This window comes from Lupinus angustifolius, chromosome LG13 (genome assembly GCF_001865875.1).
Source record: "Lupinus angustifolius cultivar Tanjil chromosome LG13, LupAngTanjil_v1.0, whole genome shotgun sequence".
Lineage (NCBI taxonomy): Eukaryota > Viridiplantae > Streptophyta > Magnoliopsida > Fabales > Fabaceae > Lupinus > Lupinus angustifolius.
This window is the reverse complement of record NC_032021.1, coordinates 1,068,017-1,088,435: the sequence shown is the minus strand read 5'-3', so window position 1 is coordinate 1,088,435 and position 20,419 is coordinate 1,068,017. Positions and strand designations below refer to the sequence as shown.

General features: G+C 31.6%; 3 protein-coding genes across 4 annotated transcripts in view; 1 reads left to right on the top strand and 2 right to left on the bottom strand.

Annotated features, from left to right (window-relative positions):
* Positions 345-1,643, top strand: LOC109325233 (myb-related protein 308-like). The gene is made up of 2 exons (XM_019557446.1): positions 345-613; positions 766-1,643. The coding sequence occupies exons 1-2, from the start codon at positions 351-353 to the stop codon at positions 1,316-1,318; spliced, it is 816 nt and encodes a 271-aa protein (XP_019412991.1). The 5' UTR covers positions 345-350; the 3' UTR covers positions 1,319-1,643.
* LOC109325231 (subtilisin-like protease SBT1.6) lies at positions 10,662-13,330 on the bottom strand. 2 transcript variants are annotated; one of them, XM_019557445.1, is made up of 2 exons: positions 10,894-13,330; positions 10,662-10,848 (listed from the first exon to the last, which is right to left on the bottom strand). In XM_019557445.1, exon 1 carries the CDS (start codon positions 13,269-13,271, stop codon positions 10,926-10,928), a length of 2,346 nt encoding a protein of 781 aa, XP_019412990.1. In that variant the 5' UTR covers positions 13,272-13,330; the 3' UTR covers positions 10,662-10,848; positions 10,894-10,925. The 2 variants fall into 2 exon arrangements, with proteins under 2 accessions (XP_019412990.1, XP_019412989.1); XM_019557444.1 differs by having other exon boundaries at positions 10,739-10,861; positions 10,892-13,330.
* Positions 19,834-20,419, bottom strand: part of LOC109325234 (actin-depolymerizing factor 5-like) — a 1,268-nt gene continuing 682 nt past the window's right edge. Inside the window, exon 3 of the mRNA XM_019557447.1 lies at positions 19,834-20,326. Within this exon, the coding sequence (XP_019412992.1) occupies positions 20,176-20,326 (151 nt within the window). The 3' untranslated portion in view covers positions 19,834-20,175. The remainder of the gene's footprint in view (positions 20,327-20,419) is intronic.

Below are 20,419 nucleotides of genomic sequence, written 5' to 3'. Positions count from 1 at the left end.
AATATAAATATTTGATTATATATAAATTTTTATACTATGAATACATTCATATTACATTCATACTAATAATAATAATAAATGTATAATGATTAATGATAGAGGAGGAGATAGATCCAACAGCCAGTACTTTAACCTATCTCACCAACTCACATCTAGAAGCAATTTAGGGTCTTGCTTCTCTCTCTCTCTCTCTATCTCTCTCTCTCTCTCTCTCCTTTGGGTCAAAAGCCTATAAAAATGACACTACAACTCCACCTTCCAATTTCCATATTCCAATCCAACCATACAAAATCATATATCATTCACACATAAACAATTAATCTCTTAAGTAAGTGGTGGAGTGTGTTAATATGGGAAGGTCTCCTTGTTGTGAGAAAGCTCACACAAACAAAGGTGCATGGACTAAAGAAGAAGATGATAGACTCATTTCTTATATTCGTTCTCATGGTGAAGGAAGTTGGCGTTCTCTTCCCAAAGCTGCTGGTCTTCTCCGGTGCGGCAAAAGCTGCCGTCTACGGTGGATCAATTACCTCCGTCCTGATCTCAAACGTGGCAACTTTACTGAAGAAGAAGATGAACTCGTCATCAAACTCCATAGTCTTCTTGGTAACAAGTAAGCTCAACATAAAGCCTAAAAACTTGACTATTAGTGTCTTTGTTTATATGGGTTTGTTTTTTTTTTTGAAGGAGATGGTTAAGATCAATGTTTATTGAAATGGGTTTTTGAGTTTTCACTTATATGTGATTAAAAAAATGTTCTTTTAGGTGGTCTTTGATAGCAGCGAGATTACCAGGAAGAACAGACAATGAGATAAAGAATTACTGGAACACTCATATAAGGAGAAAGCTTATGAGTAGAGGAATTGACCCTGCAACTCATAGGCCTCTTAATGATGCTGAGAATCGTGTTCAAGATCATGAAGTTAAAGCATCTGTTGCAGCAACCAATACAATATCTTTTGCTTCATCAGCTTCTGCTGCTGCTGTTGTTGTTAAACAAGAACAAGATCCTAGTATTACTAGTAAATCAAGCATGTTTGGGGTTGTTGATGGCAAAGGAACTTTGTTAGAACGTTGCCCTGATTTGAATCTTGAGTTAACAATTAGTCCTCCTCGTTTGAATGAGCCTGAGCAACCATTCAAGAACATGGATAGAAGCATTTTCTTCGGTTACAATTTGGGTATGCAGAATAGCAATGATTCTAGTGACATTGGCAACAGCACTAGTAGTGGGAAGAGAAATAGTACTAGTACTGGTTATGATTTCTTGGGCTTGAAAACTGGTGTTTGGGATTACAGAAGACTGAAAATGAAATGAATATATATATCTAGTGTTTGAAGAGAAATGAGAGAATGAGAATGAAAATTACTAGTTCTGAAATATCTCTCAACTTATTGTCTTCTCTCTAATTTGTATAAACATTGGTTATTACTGATGCATATGCTATAGAAGCAGAACAGTTGAACACACTATTTGTCAAAATTTGCCTCCATTTTAATTTATTGTTACCCGAATTTACTTCTTGATTCATTTTTTCCTGTTAATTTTCTTTATTAACGAATCTGGATTTATAAGATATCATGATTTGGATGTTGTAGTTCAAGTATTAGTTTACAATTTTAGAAACTTCCCTTTATTTGTAGGATTCGATATTAGAATTGGTAATGACACCTCTTTTAATTGTATTTGTATTTTAATGTACAAAAGTTCAATAATTTATCAGCATTATCACATCCTAGATTCTCAGTCATAACTAATCTTCTCTGCTTTGCTTAATTGAATAACCTTACAGATCCTGATCACTACTACTAATTTGCTTTCTAACTTTAATATCTTAGTTGTGAAGAAGTATAATAGAGAGAAGTAATTGTTTTTACTCTTATTTTCAATAACATGGTAAATAAAATGATAAAAATATCACTTTTATATTCGGTTGGGAGATTTATAAATTGATTTTGTATTCGGATATATATAAGAAGCTAAGAAGTAAAAATAATCTCTCTCTCAACCTCCACCAACATGACATGCACGGGTAGTGGGTCCTTTGGCTTCATATCAAGATCCTCTCCCCATCAAGATGACCTTTGGAAATTACTAAATAATAGACAAAGATGACTTGCACTACCCTTTGTTTGGTACAAGTACTTTTATCCACACCCTCTTGTAGATATACATTTGCGTGTGCATAAATATGGATCACATAATCTCCATACTTGATAATGCCTTAACCAACTCCATAAATCATTGAAAATGACATCAACTTGACATTTCAGCAAAGCTCACATTAATTTAGTAAATAATCATATAAATGAACATCAATTATCTGGGTAAGAAACTAATCCAATTTGGATTGTGTGGTTGTCTTTCTCAATAAATGTTAGTCTTTAACTCGCATGACTTCTATGGATTGCGGCTATAATTTGGTTCTATCTCTCAAAGTAATGTACTTGAATATTTTTAATTATTAGGACTAAAATGACATGCTTAGTCTTAAGCAAATGAAACTTACATCAAAATTAACATGCACTTCTTATGTGGAAATGGATTGGGCAAAATTTGAGGGTTGTTCCTTCAATCGCCTAATGGTTGGTACCACTAACAAAAAGTAGTGGCACCTTCCTTTCGTGATTAAAAACATGAACGAGATTAAAGTGGGAGTTAGGCATCTATCCTGAAAGTGGGTTAGGCATATAACAAGTTGTAAATAATTTTGGATTTGAGGACACAATTTATGGTCTTTAACATTATCTCATTCTCTATCATGGATCAATAACATATTATCATATAAATAAAAGAAAATTTAAAAAAAAAAAGTAACAAAAAATAATATACAGATTGACTCAGGATAAATAACGACACATTTTTTGGGACGTGTAATCTTTATCTTAATATGGGTATAACGAACTCAAATCTTCTATACTAAAAGTTTTATATATCTCTATATCAGTTCAATTGAATTTTGTCTAATAATAAATTATACTCATCATTTAATTTCTCATTAATTATGATAGTAAGTTTTGGCAAAACAAAGGATATATATAAAAATAATTGACATGTGACTATGCCCTGAAACCCTACCTACTTCTTTTTAATATATTTTTGGGGGCAGTAGTTGGTAGCAGTCCACGTAGGTACATGTGCGTTGCTGCGGCGGTGGGTCCTCTTTCAACCACCGTCAATCACCTCTGGGTCCCTCTCTTCCTCTACTCTCTTACCCTATTCAAATATATGCCTCAAATCATCTCCACTTTACTTAATTTCTTTATCTTCTGCATGTCTTACTATATTTTCAACACTCTCTATAATATTGGTTTTAAGGAAAGTCATAAGCTAATTTTTGTTATTATAATTTCTCATCTTTTTTGGGTAAGAGACTAATTACCTTTAAAATTTGTAGTTGTATCGTTCTCAAAAATCGAATCATCAACTTTAGGATCTAATAAGATCTTACACCATTATATTAAGATAATCATAAGCTAATTGATTGATTTAAACGATGATTCTTATCTTTAGTAAATAATGATGGAACACACGTAGATAGGTTTATGTAATCAGTTCTTAAAAATATAATTACATTGGAACTTATCTTTGTTTTAGTTATTATCTTATTTAAAAGTGGTAGTGGTGGTTTAAAAGTTGCTCTTGTTTTGTCTCGGCTTGCTTATTTTCTAGAACATGTGAGAGAAAATTGGAATTGATCAAAGCTTGATTATGGATTTATATATAAATTACATCAATCCCTTCATTATTTTACCTTCGTTTATTGTATGCAATAATTGCTAAACGACAATAATTAGTCCTCTTCACTATATTCATGTTGCAATATTCCAATGACCATATATAGTCCTAGGCGATCTTTGAACCTACACTTTCACGCATGATTTTAGCATTACAAATCCAAAATGATGACTTTAAAATAAACATAATCAAAGTTAATGTGTGGTTATGATAACATAAGCTGAATCAATCTTGAAAATGTTTTTAAAAAATGAGCATTTAAATGGATAGTAGCTTATGATGGCATGGTGCTCAATCTTTATAAGAACCAAAAGGCAAGGTTACCTTCTTTTATCTTAAGGACATGCATGAGACATATTGATGAGAAGTCGTTATTATTATTTCACTTTATGTCTTCTCCTAATTAATTTTTTTTATAAAAAACATAAATTCATATTTTTGTATTATTTTGTGAAGTTTAATTAACTAAGAATATAAAGATAATATTTTCTCGGGATAATAAATTCTTAATGGTTTTCGAACTGAGTTTGATTACTACTTCAATTAGTTCCGAAGATCCATATATTCAAGGGATTTATTGTAATTAATATAATTTAATGATATCAATTATATTCCCTAACACAACAGTCTTTACAAAATTTAAAGTATGCAATTAATGTGTTTATTTATTTATTTTTCATCATAAAAAAATACAACTGTATAGTCTAAAGTCTAGGCCACTTCTATCGTCTCTTATGTTTCTTTCATAATAACTAATTATTTTAGTTCCCATAGTGAGATAATTCATCATTTTAAATTCCGATAGATATAAATTACACATTGGGTATCTGAAAGTTTATTCATTAACCAGTTTAGTCCAAAAAAGTATATCTCCCCAATGAATTTAGTACCCAATGAACAATTAAATTGAGCACTATAGCTATTTGTGAAAGGTAAAAATAGGGGTAGAGCAAGAAAGAGAACTAAAAACCTTTAATAGATCTACTAAACTAGAAAAGTTCTTTATTTGTGCCATGTTATGAGACACTTTTTTCTTTCACTTTTTAGATCTTTTAAGTTTTACCTTTAGTTTAGCTCATATATTCATTAAGATGGAGGAGTATACAGTTATACACTTAGGAAGTAGAGTAAAAAAGAGATGCATTTTTATTTCGTTATAAAAAATTGAACACATTAATTACTTATTTTCAATTATGGATAGGTTGTTGTGTTAGTTGAGATAGTTGGAAAGCAATAAACGATCCTTAACCATTACCCTAATACTATTAACAAAAAACATTTTTAAGTGTAGTTAATTTTCTCACAATTAGGAATACAAGTAAAAAAACTTTAGGACTTAAATTGTGATATTTATGTTGATTTTCTTATTCTGAAATTTCTGTAGGACACATTTTACTTGTTAATTTCATAATTATGTATAACATCCAAATTTAAACTAAATACACTAACACACATAAGATTTAGTAAATTAAACATTATATCCTTCCATTTTTTAAGTCTACACAAATCAACATACTATATACATAATATGGGTATCATGCATAAGGTGAATGCAATTGCAATAATCTCCCATAAAGGGAAATATGTGTATGTTTTAAACTAAAAGAATGATTCGTGTAATTTAGTTAAAGATGGAACGATTTATTGTCTATTAATATACCATTCCATATATTTTTAATTAAATCAGATTAATTTTAAAGAACACTACCCTTGAACCAAGTCCAAGTCTTAGCAATTAGCATACCTATAGTCATAACTCCAATGTCCTAACAGATGACCTACATACGGATCACATGTCTCACTTGATGTCTCAAACCAATGAAAAAACTTCATTCATTTAAGAAGAAAAATAATAAAAACAGAAATTAATGTTTTAATATTATTTCATAAAGTTTAATTGGTTCAAGACACGAAGACATGAAAATTATGCGACAAACAAATTATCTTTGTACTAGTTCTACAATTTGGATGACTATATATCCACATGCAATAAATCCTAGCAGTGACCTTTTCCTTTCTTCAACAATAGACACTTTCCAAGTTTGTGATGCAATGAACAAGTTGCAAGTTGTCAGAGACTGAAAGGAACATCACAACTCTTCTCTGCATCATTGATATTAAAGGGTCATGCATGACTTCCCTCACCTATATGTTCTCACTGCTTTCTTAGTCATACTTGGAAAATTAATTTCTGACCAACTTTCCTTATGTTTTCCAAATATGTCTCTATTAATGTTCTTCACTATTATTCTTTATTAAGAAGGTCATTGCTCATAAGGTCTTGCACTTTTGCTACAAGAACTCTTTAATTCATGATTTTTATTATTTCACAAATTGGAGTATAATATAAGAGTCTACTAGTATAAAAGAAGTATAATATTGAATCCAATAAGGTTGTCTTTTGTGAATGATACTCAAAGAAAAAATATGGTATTATTCATTAAAAAATCATGGTTTTTCGAATAATAGGGTTAATTTATTGACACTCTAAAATGTAAAGATAAACTTCCAACTAATCGATCATAATTTTTTTATTTTACTAAATTATGATTAGTCATCAAAGAGTGTAAATAAATATATGTGATTGTCACTCCATAAATTTTTATGTTTAACTTTCCATATTTTCCAAATAATTTATTGATTTAGAACTCAATATACATTTATATTTTATTTTTTAACTATTTTTTTATTTATTGCTCATCTTTTTATTTCATATTTCCCAATTCTACTTTCAACGTCAATTAAATAATACCATTTTAGTCAAACTATATCAATTATATATATGAAAGGAAATAGTAGTTAAATGTCAAATACAAGTATTAAAAAACCAGTGCCATTAATTCAGTCCGGCCTTAGGTGGGACTGAGTGTACCAAACTCTGACTTATTGACAATGGGTGAGAAGTATTATGTGAGAATCATTTAGATTATCCAATACCAAATAAAGATGTTGACATGTAATACAGATAAAATTTTAAAGATCTAGATTTTTACTTAACTTAAAATTAAATAATTTGAAGAAAAAATACAAAATCATCTTCCCTCTCACTTTGCATTAAAGGAGATCAGCGTAATTCCAAAGAGTGGTGATCCATTTACTCAAAGAATATGTTTTTTAAATTTACTTATTATTTTAGTAATTAAGTGAATCCCTCCCGATTCCTATATAATGAGCACCAAGCGCAAGATAGCAAAAATGTGGCTGGTAGAAAAAGTGGACAGAATTTGGTGAGATGTCAATGACAAAATAATGAGAAATTGAGATAAGCACAGGAAGAAGAAGGGAAAGTAGGGAGTGGGAACAAAAAATTTGAGAAGGGAAATTATATGAAAGTGTGTGGATGACAAACATATATCATGGACCATATTGTTAGGAAGCAGTTGCTTAATTGGGTTAGGTCATAATCATTGCTCTATCAACTATCTACCCTTTTTCTCCCAAAACACTTATGTCTTAATCTTTCTATTTAATCAAACTTAATAAAATAATATTAAAATTTGAATTTATGATTTTTTAATTGAAAATAGCACAAAGTGAGATAAGAATATTTGAATGATTTTTTAATACATTGGGGATGAGACTTTACATGGTCTACCTAACTCCTAGGTAATTTTATTTTTACAAAACATGATTTTGACAATTAGAATATATACTACAATAGACAATAAATAATATACTCTTACTAAGAGATAATTTATTTTCTCTGGTTAGTAAAATTATGACATATGTACTATTTTGTTTAATTTTAGAAATATTTTTATAGAAAATGATTAAATAGAACACATGTTAAGAAGATATAACTTATTTTCTTATATAAGGTGATATTTTATTATGATTACACTATTAAGTTAAATTTATCAACCACAAACAGATTAGTTTGATAACTTTAATATGGTTTCTACCAACTCTGACAAAATCAATAATCTCTATGATTACAATCACCGGTTAAACGTGGATGTGACATTGAGAGATTCATAAAGCAATGTGAATGAACACGTTGGCATGCTTGAAAAATCAAGTGGAGCTTCTCCAATTCGAAGTTGAGGATAACAATTTAAGTTAGTAATGAAGAAACATGGGCCTTTGGACCCAAAACGAGAGGTTTTCATATTACTCTGTCAGGCTTTACTGCTCTTGCTATAGATTCATCGCAAATGGCCCACTATACCAATTATGCGTATTTAATCCTTATCCAGAAGGATTCACTTAATCTAAACTTGAACATAACTTAATATAATACTCTCAATATGGTTGATTAGATCATATAAATTTGGGAGAAAAGATATATATAGTAATAATGTCATACGCAAAAAGAATAAGGTATGATGTGAACCTTAGTCAGTATGATGCGAGTTAAAACAATAAGGTACTCTTGTGTGTATGGTTGGAAACGAGTCGAACCAAGGTTTAGCTCGGTTCAGCTCGATAAAGATTGGTTCAGCTCGAAACTCGACTCGAGTTCGGTTCATTACCAGTCCTACTTGTGTGCATAACATTTATATGCAGCACTAAAGTACTAAACAATACTCTTTACTTCTTCATGCAAATTTTCAATCTTGTTTTCTATTTTACAGAAAATAAAAAGTTTCAAAGGAGGCCTAATGGGAATTAGCATTGGCACAGTATAAAAATATGGATGAGTTCACAATGATATACATTCTTCACAGTTCACACAATACACGAGTACATTGCATAAGAAACCATTTTGGATTTAGTGCAAGAGACCATATAAAATCTCCTCCTGCAGAGACACAGGTTCATGAAAAAGGCTACTACATTGAGCATCATTGTTACCAGTGTTGTATTTAATCTTTGGATGCATTTGTTATGCAGCATGCTGAGATCAAGCACCTTGAAAGTCTTGATTGGTTTTGTGGCATATCAGGTATTATATGATCATATCATACCACCCTTTAGTCATAGTTATCAGTCCTGAAATCTTGAAATTATCAACAAGTATGGCAGGCTAGCAAAAGAAAGGACAACATGGGACAATTGAATACTAACATTATTTGATCTAGTCCAAGGCCTTGTTTTGCATCTCATATATACTACAAGAATTAAGTACAAAGCATAATGAGTTATTATTTCATTTTTCTTCTATATCTAATGTGAGACTTCATACTTAAATAAAATCAGCATTATCTTTAGATTGTTGAACACCATCTTATCCAAGCTCATGCCTTTCTTGGAGGATGTGGTTGGAATGCTTAGTGCTTTTGGGTTCTCAAAGGAAGATTGGAAGATGGACTATATAGCTTAAACGAGTGAGAATTATATTATGAGGTGATTTACTATTTTTAATTTTTATATTATTATTATTTTATGATGATTTTTCGTTCTTTTAACACTAGAAATATTATAATTTAAAGTTCTTAAAATGGAGTTGGGGGATTGTAAGAGGTCTGAGTTGAAATTAAGTTTAAAACACATTGCCACACACCAACAATAATATATGGTAAATTTATAAATGACTCCCTTATATAAATTATTTCAAAAAGTATGTATATAAAATTAATATATACAAAGTTAATCTGCTGCTTCTCCCACACGCTTTTCATTCAGTTCTCGAGGTCTCCATCACTACGCCATAGAATTAATGAAATTCATGGGGAAGGAATCAACAAAGAAAAATTAATAGTCCAAACCATTGATACATTATCAAAAGATTCAAAACAACTTTCAAAGCCTATTTAATTATAAAAGCATATTGCTATTTAGTGTTTTAAGATATATTTCAAAGCTTTTATTATATTACATCATTTTAAGAAGTCTAAGTTATATGAGTATATGTATGCATTATCAATATAAAAATTTATTTTTATTCAGTAAAAAAATATTACACTATTAGTGTATTAGTGTATATATCATTTTGTCAAGTTTTATTTCTTAAACCATGTGAAAATCTTATTAATAACATGTAATTTCCTACTCTCCAAAGTTCAAACTATAGACAAAACAAGCTAATACTATTGAGATTTGAGAATAAAATATATTCTCTAATTACAAGAAGATAATTTATTTTCTTTAGACAATAAAAATATAATACTTGTACTATTTTGTTTAGTTTAAAAAATAACTTTATAAAAAATAATTAAATATAACACATGTCAAAATTTTAAAAGTCGGGGGAGATAACTTATCTCCTTCCACACCGGTAGATGTTTTATTCTCAAAACTATTACTACATTGACAAAAGAAATAGCAGAATAGGAATTGTGAAGTCCATAAAGTAAAAGGGGAAATCACCAATTTCAATTTTCAAACATCCAATTAAGAACTGCTAAGTCATTCTTGAAGGCCCATTCTGTCTTGTCTTCTCTTTCCCTGTTCAGACTCGAAACCAGCCAAGTCTACAGGGTTTGGTGGCCTATGATACCTAAAGCATAGACAAAGAGAAATGATCACCATGCTCCATGCATGATTGTTTGAGTACACTTTACTACTTCACCTTCTATCATCATTCCAGCTTACTTTAGTACTACTTTGTTGTTTTAATACAATATCAACTTTGCCTTTATATTTGTATTTGTTACCATTTATTTAAATAAGTTTATGTAAATTGATTCGGCTTTGATGAATAATAGTTTATCCTTTTACAAAAAAAATCATGTAAATTGAATTTTACATGCAAATCTTTTAAGCAACAAATTGAATTTTACATGCAAATCTTTTAAGCAACAATCAATAAGACCTTAGTCTAATGGTATATATAAGACAATATGCAAATTATACCCAAAAAAAATAGTTTAAGCAACAAATCTTACATAAAAGATCAGAACAATATGCAAAAAGAAACAATTGAGAAGCTTATAGTTAATGCAGTCAGCTATAAAAGAAACTGGGCTCTTTTTGTCTATTTCTATAAAATCATGCCAAGTCCAATTGTGCAAATAAAATACAGTGTAAACTGAAATAGAAATCACAAGCTATAATTTATAAAAAGTGTATATAACGGCTAGTAAAAAGCTACAAATACAAGCAAAGCAAAACAAAGAAGCAAAACTCCAACTTTGTCACTTTGACAAAAGGGGTTACACACACTCCTAGATAAATTATTTATAACATATTAGAAAAAAGAAATAAGAGATGTGAAGAATCTCTGTTGTCCGTGTATTATATTCGTGGCAAGTTACCGAAGTGCCACTGACGAGTCGCATCGATCAAAACGACATGACCTCAGCTTTTATAACGGTTCCATTTGAGTTACGACAATGGGGCTCCGAACCACGTGGTTTCCATCGGTCCATGAAAGTGACCCGAATACCGCCCCGTTCGAACCCAATTCAAGAGTTCGGGTATCCGCAGTAACCGTCACAACAAAACTCCGTTTCTTAACGGCCTCTGAGAACACTAACCGTGACGGCCTCACTGCCACCGTCACTCCCTTTGCCTGCGAATCCACCTTCAAACGGTAGACGGAGTTAACGGGCCCCACATTGGTGACTGTCCTTATAAATGTCTTGGACGATAACCCTTTTGCTGTCACCGGAAATATCGCAACCAATGACGGGTAATTGAGATTTTCCGGTGACGGTTTCCTCGCCGGACAAGTAACTGGTGTTTTAGTTATCACCTGAATAACCTTAGGTCCATAACCTATAGCACATAGAAAATTAACATAACCATTGCTTGTAATATCATAAACCAAACCCGGATCCATAGCACGACCCAGATTGAGATGACCCGCACCGAACTCATACGGAGTTGAACCATTCCCACTCGCTTCATCAACAACCACAAGGTTTCTGTTGTCAAAAACGTTGGCGGTTGTCATCATGGCGGACCTTACGGCGGCGGGGCTCCAATCCGGGTGAGCAGATTTGAGCAACGCAGCGGCGCCACTAACATGAGGGCAAGCCATGGAAGTACCAGAAAGAATGTTGAACTCGGTTCTTCTCGAATCAGAATCTAGACCAGTGGGACCCACAGCGTCACTCCAAGCAGCGAGAATGTTAACCCCCGGTGCTATCAAATCCGGTTTGAGTATCTCAGGGTTCAAACCATTGGGTCCTCTAGCGGAGAAAGAAGCAAGAACCGGTGCTGGTTTGATTCCAAGTATTGTGCCTTTGAAATCGATTGTTGCTGTTGCAGTAGCATTACGATGAGAAGAGGAATAAGAGATGTATGCTTTAATCAAATCACCTTCATCTGCACCAACAGCACATGCTGGAAGAAGATGAGCATCACCGACAAGACCTTCACCGTTGGAAATTCCATTCGCTAGAATCATTCCAACACCACCAGCTTTCTTCACAACCAAACCCTTTGCAACTCTAGGGTTACTACCACGATCGCAAACTACGATTTTGCCCCTCACCATCTTTGGATCTAAGGAGTTATCCATGCAGAGTGAATCAGCAAGTGCTCCAGATTTACCAGGGTATACTAATTCGTACATTTTACCCTTCAACGCTGCTCCAGAATAGAGTGAAACACCAGAGAGTTTTTTACCGTTACCTAATATCACTTGTGAAGGGAAATCACGATCAATGGTTCCAGCTCCAACGGTTGTTAACCATGGAGCCAAATTAGTAACTGACATTCCGCTAGGTCCATCATTTCCACCAGAACAAGAAACAAAAACCCCTCTCGAAACGGCACCGTATGAACCGATTGCGATTGGGTCTAGATAGTAAGGAGAAGCAATGCCGTCACCTCCACCGATGGAAATAGAAATCACATCGACGCCATCGTTGACGGCGGCGTCGAAGGCGGCGAGGATATCGGAATCGAAGCAACCTGAATTCTTCCAGCACACTTTGTAAACCGCTAAACGCGCTTTAGGAGCAACTCCCTTTGCGATTCCAGAAGCATAACCAGACATGCTTGCTTGAAAGGCATGGCGACCAGCAGCGGTCGAAGCTGTGTGGGTCCCATGACCATCGGCGTCACGAGGGGATCGGAATTCAACGGTTTCGTTGATAGGGTTCATCGGGCCTGAAGAACTCGCACCAGCCTCGTGACCTTTAGAGAAGAATCTAGCACCGATAAGCTTCTTGTTGCAGTTTCGTGGTGAAAATTTAACACCTGATTCACAAGCACCTTTCCAGCGGCGAGGAATAGGGCCGAGATTCACATCGGAAAAGCTGCGACGCTCCGGCCAGACGCCGGTGTCAAATACTCCGATGATGACGTCAGAACCGTAGTCAGATTCAGACCACAGACCTCGCTGGTTACGAAGGCCGAGAAACTGAGGAGAGCGAGTGGTGTGGAGGTTGCGGCGACGGTCCTCAAAGACTGCGAGAATAGAAGGATGGTCGCGTATTGAAGCCAGTTGTTGTTCGGTGAGGAGAGCGGAGAAGCCATGGAAAACGGTGTCGTATAGGTGGAGGATGCGGGTTTGTTCAGTGAACTCAGAAGTGTACCAGTTGTAATGAGTGGGGAAGATAGAGGGTTTGGATTCAGAATCAATACGAATGATGTATGTTTTTGAAGGTTGATCTGAAGAGAGAGAACAAATTTGGGAGAGCGAGTTGAAGAAAATGAAGAAGAAGAAGAAGAAGATAGAAGAGAAAAGAAGTTTCGCCATTTCAATTTCAGTTTCAGAGAGAGTGGTGAGTGAGTGAGGGAGTGAGAAGGGTGTGTTATAGTGTCCACACGCATGACAATTCTGAGATTTTTTGTTCATAACATTTTAATGAAAAATTCTAATATAAAAATATCAGAAAGAATAATATAGAGCATAAGTTTATGTATATTATAATTAAATATGAAAAATAAATGATATGTGACAATTTTTCAACAAAAAAATATCCGTTGTTGTTTACTTTTAGATGTTTTTAATTAGTATTTTAATTGGTATTGGGGAACGAGTATCTTTGTGGGTATCACAATTTGTCCTCGATGACTCAGCCTAATGCCGTTAGACTCATACTTTTGTACCACATAATTTTTTAAAAATCACTTAATAAGATAAAATGATAATTGTTTAAAATACATTTATCAATCACATATTCTCATTTTATGATATGTCTGGTTTTGCTCTCGTGGGCATATTGTTAAAATTATTGTGTTAACTTGTAAACTAGTGAAAAGTCAGACAAAGGAATCGTATTATTATGTGGTTCTCATATGATTAATTGGAAAGTTATTGTTGTTTAAAATAGAAGTTGAAGGTATAAGATAAATAATGTATTAATATTTTATTAATTTGGAAATAGTTGATAAAATTAATTAACCAAGCCTTTCATTTATTTGCATTTTTAATATTTAAGAAACAATAATAATGAAACAGGAATGATACATCTAAATATTCAAATATTCAGGTCATTTATATCATCATTGAGATGAGAGATAATGTGATGGTATTAATTATTGGAGTTGCTTATATCTAGTGAAATTTAACACATGCTTATATCATTTCAGTAGTTTTTATGTTAAAATTAATTCCTCATAAAGAATGTTAAAAACTAATATGTGAGATTTTTATCATTGATCTTTCATGAGTTATCCTCTTTTCATTCAAGATACTTCATGCATATGTTTTTACATGCATGCCAATTTGGTGCTTCACCTACTAATATTTTCTCTTCTCATCATAAAAGTACATGCATGCCATTCTCGTCTTGATAGGCTTAGCCTGGTAACCAAATCGAGATTCAATTTGGTAAAGTATGTAATAAATTTAGCTAAATTTTACTCCATTCCAACGCATACTCAAACCTATAGACTTTACACTTTCATTTGGAGACTCATAACAAAAGGGACAATGTCTCAAATGTGCATAGACATTAACAAGATATGTGGACGGCCAAGAACCATGTAATGTAAAAAAAATAAAAAAATCAAATAAGTTATAATATAATATCATTTAATGTCTCAAAGAAAATTGTTATGTAATATATTCGTTTAATTTTATATAAAATATTAAAGTATTTTAATTTTTTTTTTGTTTTTCACTACTTTATTTATTTTCTTATTATTTTGCTCTATTATTTTTACTTTATTTTAAAATTATTTATTAATACTTACGAGTTACCCACATATTCATTTTAAAAGATAGAGTATGTAGTTTTGTCCCTTAAACCACATGTCCTTCACTTGAATTTTGTAGCTTTTTTCGTGGACAAAAAAGGACTACTCCTTTTATTATCATTAATTGGAAGGAAAATAAAGAGAATGAGGAGTTCCCCATTGTGTTAGTAGAATGGAGAATGAGTAGTTCCACATTGTACATTAATCTAATTAGAAAGTGATATCAATTAAATACATTAATTATTAAATTTTGATTGAATATGAATATAAAAAATGATTTTTTAGAGAGTAAATCTTTATGTGTAGGTGTAAAACTGATCCACATCTGATGTCCCACTGATTTATGTTATTCTCAGGAGATATAATTGGCCATAAAAATATTTAATAATTTTAATTTTAGTTTAAATAATTTTTTTTCAAAAGTTATATGATAATATATGGAGCGGGATAAAAAAGTGAAAAACCAAATGTGCTAAGAGTAAAACAATAGGAATAATGTTGACTTTCTATATTCCACAATTTGTTTGCCGAATTTAAAGGCAAAAGACATAGCCAGTAAGGGCCATTATCCTGTATCAAACGGTTGATATTTCTTTGAGAAAAATATGTGTACAGATACTGTAAAAGTTTTATGCATTAATAATTAATAATTCATCATTTATTATTTAATTATTATTAAATATTCAATAAAAAAATAATGAAAACAAATGTTGGATAATAAATGTTGGATAATAAATGTTCAATAGTATAACGATTATATATAAATATATTTTATATCGATAATATATACATTTTATGCTTTATTTCTTTTTGGGACATGGAGCAATATTGAGTGGGCCACCTCGATGAACGGTGTGATTGCATTGCACAAACCAGTTGTGGCTTTAAGGACATGTGATGATTTGAGTCATTCACGGCCTTAAAACTGGTGTGATCCCTATTCCCTACATATCATTCCTCTTTTTATTTTTTCTTTAACTTTCAATCAATCCTATGAGCTGTAAAGTTTTCTTGTCAGAGTTTGTTTTATGTACCCTTTCACGACGAGTTTCGATATTGAGTCAACTCAGTATATTTTATACAAAGTATCTCAAACATGCATGTATGCAGACATAAACGAAGACTTTGGTCCTTATCAATCTCAAACAACAGAAAGGCTAAATAAATAAATAATTAAAAGAATGATAGATCGATATTGGAGTAGTAATATTCTAAATACTATACTTTTCTCCAACAAAAATTACTATCTTTTAAAATATACATTTATTTCTAGTTTCACTATATACCAGCAAATACCTTAAAAGTGTGTTACTGATCTGTGATCTCCTTCCAAGTTTTCTTTTATCTGAACACAGTTCACGTTATTTTTTGCCAGATTGTGCGAATTTACTTTGTGTCTTTCTATTTTGCTTTTTTTGGTAAAAAATGTTACTTAATATTCTGCCTACTTTTACTTTAGCTTTCTAAAACATTAAACAACCAGCTACATAATCAGTTGCATTCTTGAGTCTGGTTCACCAAAACACCCTTCTAAGAATTATAGAGTTTTCTACTTTTCTATAGTGAATTTGCTTTTTTATAGATTGTGATCCAAAAGAGTGCACTCAAATTTGGTTAATATCCGCCAAAATCTAATGAATAAATCCGAAAGACCTATAAAAAATGGGGTTCATATCAAATGCATGTTTAGCAATTAGCACCTTTTTCTGCATGGTTGGAATATATGCCTTCAAAAGATGTTGCATATTGCTATCTTGTTATATATTTACCAAAAAAAGAAAGTGGGAGTCTTGGATCAAATGGTTACTTTTTGGCAGGGTCCTAACTTTTTTTTTAAACCCCAGATTGAAATATAAATAAATTGTTAGGATTTAAACATATGAGAAGAAACCAACTCAAAATACTTGTCTATTAGGTGGAAGAGCCTCATGATTTAAATAACATATTAAGTTCACTATTCTACTCGATATAAAACTCTTAACATAAAGATGGTAAATTTATGAAGAAGAATCTATGCAAAATGTTAATAATTGACAAAAAATGGAAAACTTGAAGTTCAAACTTGGGATCTAGAGATAAAGAAGAAAGCAATTCACCATCAATGCCACAAATGCATCTTATGCTTGTAGCCTGCATATTGAGAAATAGATAATGAACCAACAAAATATAAATAGATGATGGGTTTTCACCTAAACATGAAGTATACTATAAATATTCATCGAGGTCACCATGCACCAATTTTTCCTTTTAATCCATTGTCTAAATATAAATGCTCATATAGTTTCAACCTCAAAGAAATGTGCATCATAAGTGTTTCCATGAAGAATTCCTAAATGATACTCCAAAGAGATAGTGTTAACTTCTTAAACTTTAACTAAACAGGAACCTTATATATATTTAATCATCCAAATAGCACAATACTTATTATGAGACCTTCTAAGGGGCTAACTTTTAACTTGTAAATCATGCAAGCAACTCTGGAGTAATGACCACTGAATTAATTTGGCATCCCTCAACATAGCCTTCTCCTAACTTGTCTAAAGATAAAATAACAAGACGAGGTGCAACTTAATTAGGGGTAAGCAAGACCCGACTCATCACCATTTCATGCAAGAAACAAAATAACGAGAGATTTCCAGTTATATATAATACTTGTATTTCTTTCTTTTGTCTACATTACCAGAATCAGATGATGTATGCTACAACAAGACATTGGAAATTTCTATCATTGATGATAAATTTGATCATAATTAAGGGTTACTACAAGCAGATCTATCTTCAATATAAGGGTAACAAGCAAGTAAACTATGCAATATTTTTCTTTCTTATTTATCAATGGTAGACATTTATACTAGTATTCCATATGATCAACAATATATAATTAAGAGCAATCAATCACGTTGATCACAAAAGCAATACTATAAATTTCAAAACCACAACATTTGGCTTATGAAGAACAAATACAAACCTCATAAGAACTGGTAGGGACAGAGTTAGACACAGCAATATTCATGGTTCAGTCCTCCAAAATGTGTAACAATTTATGTATTATTAATGATTTCCATTTGCAAAAAAATCTCCTTTTATTAATTATTAATTAAATTAATGAACTAATAAAAATTCATGATATTGTGTTAGGACACATTTTATGAGACATTATATGTTGTTCTATACTAACACGTTACATTATTATTGTTAGAACATTGTATATGTAGGATAAGACGCTCTAGTGATGTGTAGAAAACTAAAATAAATCAAATATGAGTCATATGTATATTGAAATTGAAGACATAAATGTACACATCACATGAAATAAATAAGATTTAACATTAATGAATGATTGGGATTTGTTGAATTGGACTCTTGTTTCAAGAGACAATTGTCATGTTGCATACTAGTGTCAATTGTCATGTTGCATTGACACTCTCTAGCACCAATCGTCAACAACACTCCCCAACAGACATAAATCATCAAATGATTTTATAACCTCTATTGTTAAAATAAAACTCAACTACTATTACATTAAATCAATCATTTAAATTTGTTCTGCTAAACAAAATGATTATAAAGGACATGAGGTAATGGAATTATTGATGAAGAATAATTAGCGAATAAAGAAGAGAGTAGTTGAGGTGGGGTTGGACAAATAATTAGAATTGGTGATAAGTTTGGGATCGGGATCACATGTCCCCAATGATGTCTCATTCACTATCTCAAGTCAATCATATATTAACATATGAATAAAATAAAAAATTTAAAAGTAAAAAGTAATCAAATAGAGAACTCTGATAGGTTTAGGTATGAAGTGAAACACTATTTGGGACAAGTGATCTACGTTCTATAAGTTTCTACCATGGTCAAGTTGATGCTTCCACCACGGACCACAGTAGCACGAAAATGACACTGCGAATGAAAAAGTTCAGTTATGCCCTGCCAACCGAGCCCAATCCTATGAACTCTTCTAGGAAAAGTTTTATGGACCATATCTTTAGAATCCCAACATTATTAAAGCATTTCAGTATTTATATGGACTTGGGCCGAACAGGTATATTATGTGTATCTAATTGTTTTTTAAATTATTATTTTAAAGAATCAAAATAAGGATATCCAGCTCTTATACTAAGTAGTTTATTGTTTATTTTAATTAAATTAATTCATTTTGTACGCATTAAACTTGCTTTGTATTTATGTGTATTTACTCATCTGTACCCAAAAGAAGTGCACAATATTAAGGAAGTGTATACTCTTACTTCTGTGTATCTATCGTTAATTTAATTTAATTACTAGTTTTTATTAAATGAGATGTTTTAAATCATTAGGCAGGCACTTATTAAAAGTTACTAGAATAACATGCCACTACAAACGCAAGCAAACAATGAAAAATATAAAACTTTTGACTTATTAAAGGGACCTACGCTTAATGAACTTGAAGCAGTCTCATAATGTAGTACGCTAATTGTTTCTGATTTTCTATTAGTAATTTTGTGCAAATCCATGGGCGTAATATTTTATGAAGCTTGAGATATGAGGATGGTAGAAAATGTCCTATTGCACCCTCGACTCTAATAGACCAACGTTATAAAGCTTAAATTGTAGTATATTATGTTTAATCGGTTAAACTGTTTGATAAAAAAAGATGATATCATGTATAATTAATAATTATCTGTAAATATATATTTATATATGAATAGAAATTTTTATATAATTAGTAATTATGTATAATTATATTCAAATAACATATGTATAATTAGAGTATGTTCCATTTTTTAAATTTTAATTGAACTTCACTTCCCAAATTATTTCGATTTAATTGAATTTAACCCGATTTAATTGAAACTTTCTCGGTTCAAAGTGATTCAACTTATCATTCAATTAAAACTACAAATCTCAATTGCTTTCAAGTTCGGTGAGCGATCGAACTAGTCAAACCATATTGATGTCACAATATTGGTATAGACCCATATAGTAGGGCTTTGCCTTATGCCATTGGACTAAATACTAAGCCCAAGTTATCATATTTACTATATTAAAATCGTTAAAGATAAGGATGTGAAATGCAAAAAGCATTAATTAATTAAATCAACATAAGGTAACACATCAACTTTCCTCATGAAAAGTGAGCTGTTCCATTCTTTTCAACAATTTCCATCATTAAAAAAAGAAAGTATACAACCAAAGTTTTGTTTGCCCTTAACTTATCATACTCCCGACAATGATATATATTAGATACAATAAAATCAATAACTAAAGATAGAAGATTAGATACCCACTTACATCACAATGGTGCCAAAAGCAACATAATTAAACTACCCATACAAAAACCACAAACAACAAAAAAGGCACATGTGATACAGTCATTGGATTTGAGTTATTTGATTAATTGATAAGAGAGATTAAGATTGTGATTAGTTTAGCACATGAGTATTAATAATTAAGGATTAAAAATAAAAAAAGACATTTTATTTGGCTCTGCCTTGAATTATATCGAATCCCATTTCAGTTGGATCAGTGGCCTGAACTTCATAGTGGATTCCATCCAAAGCTCTTCTTAACCCATCTTTTGATGTTGCGTATAGAATCTTTGCTCTTATCCTTGATGCTGTTGGAGACCTGAATAGTAAAATCTTCCATTAACATCAATATTTAATCATCATATAATATTGTAACATTTATATACCATACATATATATATATATATATATA